The following is a 6913-nucleotide window of genomic DNA, read 5'->3' on the forward strand; positions in this document are numbered from 1 at the left end:
GAATAAAATTCAGACTGCACATTAGTTGATTTACAGAACTTTACATTTTAAAGGTTATTTAAATATACTGAAACATTTTTACATAACTTTTCACTTCTCAATTATTTTGGTTGAGTCTCTCTCATCATTTGACTCACAGTCTCACAGGATTAGTCACATAAATGTAAGTATAGATAAAACACATCATTGAAAGCAATGCCTAACAGCATTCTCCTGTTTGTACACTAAGAAACAGTCTATGGGAATACAGCTGTTCTTAGCCATAGATATTCCTTGTGTGGAAATTAGGAAGACCTGGATATTTAAATAAATTTTGTCATTCTCTTTTTCTATGTTCATTTATACAAAGCACAAATTCATTAATTATAAGAACAAAGATCAAAGCAGTTCGCATTTACTATTAACACTTATGCCCTTTTGTGTATGGAATTTTTAACAACATTTTATAAGAAGATTCATGGGGGCTAGAAAGATGGTTCAGTGCTTAAGAGCACTGGATGCTCTTGTAGAGGACCGGGGTTCAGTTCCCAGCTCCCACATGGCAGCTCAACTGCCTATAACTCCAATTTCATGGGATCCAACACTTTTCTGACCTCCATAGGCATTGCATGACATGGGTAAACTTACATGCATGTAGGCTAAACACTCATACGCATAAAATAAAAAATAAAATTTAAAAATTTAAGAACTTGATAGTTGATAACACTTTATTATTATTAGCCAGCATTTTAAATAATTATCCTGCTTTTGTATTTCTCTACTTCTTAGTTGAACTCATAAATACTGTAAATCCTATAAATAGAGAAAGGCAATACATACCTGTGTATACACATATATGCATTCACCAACCAGTTTTCCAGGAACTAACAATATATGCTAAATATTTCCTCTTTTTTCATTAACTGTGGATTTGGGACGGGGTCATTCTGCTATAGATCCTTGGGAGCATATTGTATTGTTTTACATTTTTTAATCCTGAACAAATTTAAAATAAGTCTCCAAAAGACAATGAGAAGATGCAGGTTATTGTGAGGCCATGACTAAAATATAGAATTTGAGGCTGTCCACCTACTCATCTCAGTTGAAAGAATCTTTTGTGAAGAAGGTCAGTTGAAAACAAGACTATAAAAATGTTGTGGAAGCTTTAAAAAATTTAAGCAAAGATGAAAGGAAATGGAAGAGAAGGAAAAGATTTTCACTCACCAGAAGATGCTAAAATAGATGGTAACTTATTTCTAGCAGTTATAAGTAAGTTGTATTTAAAAGTGTTTTAGGGCTTTGAGTGTAGTTCGATGGTAGAATGCTTTCCCAGTATGTGTGAGCTAGATTTGATCCATAACACTAGAATCTCACCCTCCCCATGCCAGGAAAATTTAAATAATAATTTTAAAACTTTTGTGAGAGAGTAAAACAAGGATCCTTCCCTTTAGAAGATTAGATGTGGGGGCTGGAAGGATAGCTCAGTGGTTAAGAGCCTTAGCTGTTCTTGCACAGGACCTGGGTTCTGTTCTCAGTACCCACATGGCAGCTGTCTGTAACTCCAGTTTCAAGGGGATCTGATGCCCACCCTCTTCTGGTCTCATGGGCCATTGCACTGATGGATGCACTTACATACATGTAGGAAAACAGACATACACATAAAATAATAAATAAATCACAAATTTTATTTTTTTATATTTTAAAAATATTTTATTATTTTTATTTTATATGTATGAGTATATTGCCTGCATAAAAGTAGGTGCACTTGTGTTGTGCAATGCCCACAGAGATCAGAAGAGGGTGTCATATCCCCTGAAAGTGGAGTTATGGATGGTTGTTAGCTGCCATGTGAGTGCTGGGAATTGAACCCAGGTTTTTGGCAAGAGCAGCTAGTACCCTTAACCACTAAGCCATCTCTCCAGCCCTGTCACACAAAGAAATTTTTTAATTCAGATGTGGCTGCTCTTGCAAAGGACCTAAGTTCAGTTCCCTGTACCCATATCAGGCAGCTCACAACTGCCTGTAACTTCAGTTCCAAGGGATGAGACACCCTCTTCTGATGTCCGTAACACCTGTTTTCATATGTACATGCCCCACACAGACATACAGATGCATAATTAAAAATAAAAAATCTTTTAAAAATCAGATGTTATTTTGTGTGCCTTTTGCTTATGACCTCTAGATGTGCGCATAATCTAATGCATTTAAACAAGATCTACAATAAATTATCTTCAGACAGCACTAACACAATCTAATCTACCACTAAGAAATATTCATGTTTCCATCATCTTTAAGTTATTGAACATGAACTTTTACATCTTGAGATAATAGTTCTACAAGATTCTCAAGTGTCATATTATGTATTCAAATTGGAGTTTGAGGGCCTGGAAAGATGGTTCAGTGGTAAGAGCACTGGCTGCTCTTGCAGAAGACCCAGGTTTGAATCCCAGCACTCACACGGGCGGGTAACAACTGTCCATGGCATTCCATGGGCACTGCACAACACAGGTGCATTTACATACATGCAGACATAACACTCATACACATAGAATAAAATTTTTTTTAAAGTAAACCAAATTGGAGCTTAATTAAAGCTAGCTTCTATTAAAACATTCAAAAAGCTGCAACTATTAAGACGGAATCTCTTTCCATTTTCAGTGCATTTTTAGCTTGCAAATTTGCTAAAACATTAGTCCTATGGTTGAGCTCCATCATGTATTTAGTCCACTATTAGCATGTGTAGGGAGATTAATACCTTTGTTTGTGTTTTAGGAAGCCATAGTAATGAAAGCTTCCAATGGAAAAGGATTTTCCCGACCTGCTAGACCAGCAAATCGCAGGCCCCCATCCAGATGGGCATCCAGATCTCCATCGGCACCCCCTGCCTTACGGAGGACTGGCCACAGCTATAATGTCTCTCTGGGATCTGATGCCCCAAGGGTCTAAGTCTCTAGCCTGGATTTCTGGATTACAAGAATTCTAGTCCCTGTTGCTATGAACTGAATATCCGGAGTGTTTACAACCAGTCCTGTTCTCTTCTGTGTCTTTCAAGATCACTGGGACAAGCAATTTAAACCCTAACTTTCCATCAGTCTTCAGTGTTTTTGATCTGTAGAATAATTATCTCCTTGTATTTTGATTTCTTCGATCAGAGTTTTTTTCATTACCATCCTCGTTGAGTTTCCAATATGATTTAAGTTGACACAATGTACAATATTGTATATTTTAACTTTCTCGCAAATGCAGAAAGCAAGGTTATGTGCATGGTCATGTGTTTGTAGGTGCATGTATTGTCATAGGAAATAGTCTAGTATGTATTTAGATAAGAAAAAAATTTATGTGCTGGTGTTGACTTTGAAATTACAACATATATACCTATATATTCTTTGTGTTTATTTTGAAGTTTTGAAAATATACAGTTCTGTTTATATTTTGTATACCTTTTAATAGGTATCCGCCTGAGACATTTGACATTCATATATCATTTAATCACTTGGCCCACAACTACATTGAAAAGTAAGAATTATACGCATACCTAACATTGGTAATTTTCTAGATACAGATCTTAAATAGCATCTCAACTTACATGAAGATAAGCTGATAATGCTGATTTTGTTTATTCTTTTAAATAAAACTGTCACAAGTTTGACAGTTCAGCCTTCTAAAGCGAGCAAAGAATGTTCACAAATACTTTTATACGTCTTCTGGTAGTCTCATGTGGCTTAACTGTATACATAGTTCTCAGACCCAGTATCATAAGACTGCCTTAATAATGACAGGACAAAGTAATGAATTTATTTTGTCAACCTCAGTAACAAACATTCCTTAAATGAGATGAAAAAAGGAATTAAATTATGCTGGATTTTACTTTTTGTTAAAATTGTGGTTTTTAGTTTAAAGCACCCAAGCTTTATCTGGAGTCCTATCTATGTGGAGGTAAGTCATTCTTTGTTGTTTTTGTTCCTTTTCCTAAACTTTTCCCCAAAAATAGTAGAGAAAATATTAATTCACTTTTTTATTAACAAAGAAGTTCAGGAACAATATTTCATGATTGCTGAATTACGATTCTTATACTGTGTTAAAAAAAAAAAAGCCTCACACTAAATTTAGGCACTCACAGTAGCACAAGAAGCAATAACTTGGCTGTAGTTTGCTTTCATCAGATGCGTGAAATCTACACTGAGAGGTATCATAGAATAAATAGGGATGTTGAGGTACTTGGAAACTTGGAATCTTACATGGATGATCTTAGAAGCAACTTTCTTTTCCATTGTCCTTGTTTAAAACCAGTGATATAACTGTTAGTTAGATGTGAATTCTATTTCCCCCAACTTATGAAATTCTTATTCTAAATAAATTCAGCAGGCTTTTTCCTTATGTTACTCTGGCTGCTTAGAGGAATTCGTTTTATCATACCATGCTTTGAAGTAAAGTAAATAATTTGTAATTTGTAAATCACAAACTGCCTTAAAAGGCTCAAGACTGTAGCATGGTAATGGCTAGGTTCATGGTTTACAATAAGAAACATTCCCAGACTTAAGTGAAATTACATGTCTAGAATGTGTTTGGCACAGATGTTGAGGGCTATACATCCACTCTTCTGAGTCCCACGCTTCAGGGACTAAATTTTTCTACTACAGGAGAGTAGCCCAGATACCAGGTTTCAAGTACTCTGTGCTTTTCCACTAGAGGGGAGAAAACACCTGGAAAGTGGTTCCTTGGGGCACGAAATGATGAACCAAAAATAAAACTGTAGACAGTAGTGCCCAAAGACTGTGCAACATATCTGTTCCTCTCCATCCATGTATCCAGGCAGTCTGCTGTGATCTGTAGTCTCTGCCTATATGTACAAATTACAATATCAAGGATCTCCTAAGAAAATAAAATTCTTGATGACATCTCATCAGTAACAAAGAAAAATTTCCTGCAGTGGGGAGCTAGGGGTTCTAGGATTTTTTTTTAACAAAACAAAAAAGGCAATGCAACATATTCAATGGTCAGGCTGATTTGAAAGCAGGGGCACACTGATAATTCCTGAGTGCCTGAGTAAGTACTCTGGGTACTATGTTTGATTCCTTAGTACTTGCCTTTGTTATCAACTAATGAAAAGAGTTACATGGCGAGGCTTCCAAGTTTTAGCCATCTTTTCTATTATTCAGATGATCCACTGGGACCATTTTTAATATATTAAATCATATAATATTAGAGCTGAAAAAAATTAGCACTTAGTCCAGCCCCTTGATTATAAAACTGAAGAACCTAAACAAATTGAGTATACTGTGTTGTCTTTTAAAATAGTTTATAATTTTGGGGGGAAAACTTACCAGATAAATAGGCGTTATCCTTGAAAAATATTTTTTATTGTGATTTTTAAAAAAGATTTATTTCTATTTTATGTGTATGAGTGTTTTACCTATATATACATGTAAATGCATCTTTTGCATGCAGTGCCCACAGAGGCCAGAAGAGGGAGTCAGATCCCCTGGAACTGGAGTTACAGACAGTTGTGAGCCACCATGTGGGTACTGGGAACTGGACTCAGATTTTCTAGAAGAATAGCCAGTGCTCTTAACTGCTGAGCCAGCTCTTCAGCCCCGAGTTAAAGTATAGTTTTTAATTGGCAATTTCTCTACTTTGGGTGAACTTTTTCTTCCCCAGAGCATACCCTTCATTATGCCATCAGTGTTGTATTTAAGGACTTTGTAAATGTTGATAGGGATATTTGATTAGGAATAGATATTTTGAGATCTTTTCCCTGACAGGCTTTGAAAGGAAGTCATACATTTTTTTTTGGGGGGGGGGGGGGATTGCTGATTCTGTGGGCTGATTTCAGAAGCAGAGTTCTTGAGTTCCTCTATATGTGAGAGATGGTGTGGGGTTGGGCATGTGTGGCTACACATGAGGTTCCTCACATGGGGTTGTGCATACCTGTGCGCAAGAGCCACTCTCCATTTTCTATATTGCCTTATGTCCCAAAGCCAAATATAAATGATACTTTATATAATTAAGTGTTTCAAATTTTACCCATGGCTTTCGTTTGTTCTCTTAGACAATGGTGGCAATATTTCATTTTTCTGATATTGCCCCCAAACATGATTTACTTCTACATAGATTATTAAGCAGGCTCCACAAAGTCCTGAAAAATAAACCATCTGTTCTATAAAGAATACCAACTTCTGTAAAAACATCTTTAAACTTATTTTAGGCACATTTTCTGATAAAACAATGATTTGATATTGAAATTTTCAGCCATTGGGAACTATTAAATAAAATAAATTTTGGAAACACCTGCTGTTGTATACACTGAGAATGTTTTTGTTTTTCTTCCTTTTCAATACTGATCTCCAATGAAGCTTTGAGTGTAACTCAAATGCATACATGGTTTAATCCAGCTACTTCCAAAATATCTCTGGCATTTAAGCCAAATCTGTCAACATACACAACCCCCTGTGGTTTCTCATGCACATCCACTGTGATACCCACCTGCTAATTTTTGAGTCTGAAGAATTTCTTTGAAAGGAGCATTCCTGTATGGCATTTACATTTACATAGTGGAATGAAATTATTTTTAAATAAACTCAGTTTCTAGTATAGTTTTTTATTACTTCAAATTCTGCATGTTTTTCTAGAGAATTTTCTATAACTGTTCTCTGAGAAAATAAACTCTATTAAAAAATGGACATCATAGGGGCTGGAGAGATGGCTCAGCGGTTAAGAACACTGATTGTTCTTGCTGAAGACCCAGGTTCAAATCCCAGCACCCACATGGCAGCTAACAGCTGTCCATAACTCCAGTTCCTGGGGATCCAACAGCCTTTTCTGTCCTCCACGGCCATTGCATGACACGGGTGCACTTACCTACACACAGACAATACACGCATACACATAAAATAAAAATAATAAAAAATATTTTTTAAATGGACATCACAATCCA

The 6913-nt window shown here is 36.0% G+C and overlaps 1 protein-coding gene across 2 annotated transcripts in view; it reads left to right on the top strand.

Moving 5' to 3' along the window:
• Kiaa0408 (KIAA0408 ortholog) overlaps nt 1-3846 on the top strand; it is a 10754-nt gene extending 6908 nt beyond the window's left edge. For both annotated transcript variants that reach the window (XM_017798237.1, XM_008833540.3), the window contains exon 5: nt 2752-3846. In XM_017798237.1, coding sequence (XP_017653726.1) covers nt 2752-2925 — 174 coding nt within the window. In that variant the 3' untranslated portion in view covers nt 2926-3846. The remainder of the gene's footprint in view (nt 1-2751) is intronic.
• Nucleotides 3847-6913: the final 3067 nt, after the last annotated feature.

The sequence above is a fragment of the Nannospalax galili genome, unplaced genomic scaffold (genome assembly GCF_000622305.1).
Source record: "Nannospalax galili isolate Female #2095 unplaced genomic scaffold, S.galili_v1.0 scaffold831, whole genome shotgun sequence".
Taxonomy (NCBI): Eukaryota; Metazoa; Chordata; class Mammalia; order Rodentia; family Spalacidae; genus Nannospalax; species Nannospalax galili.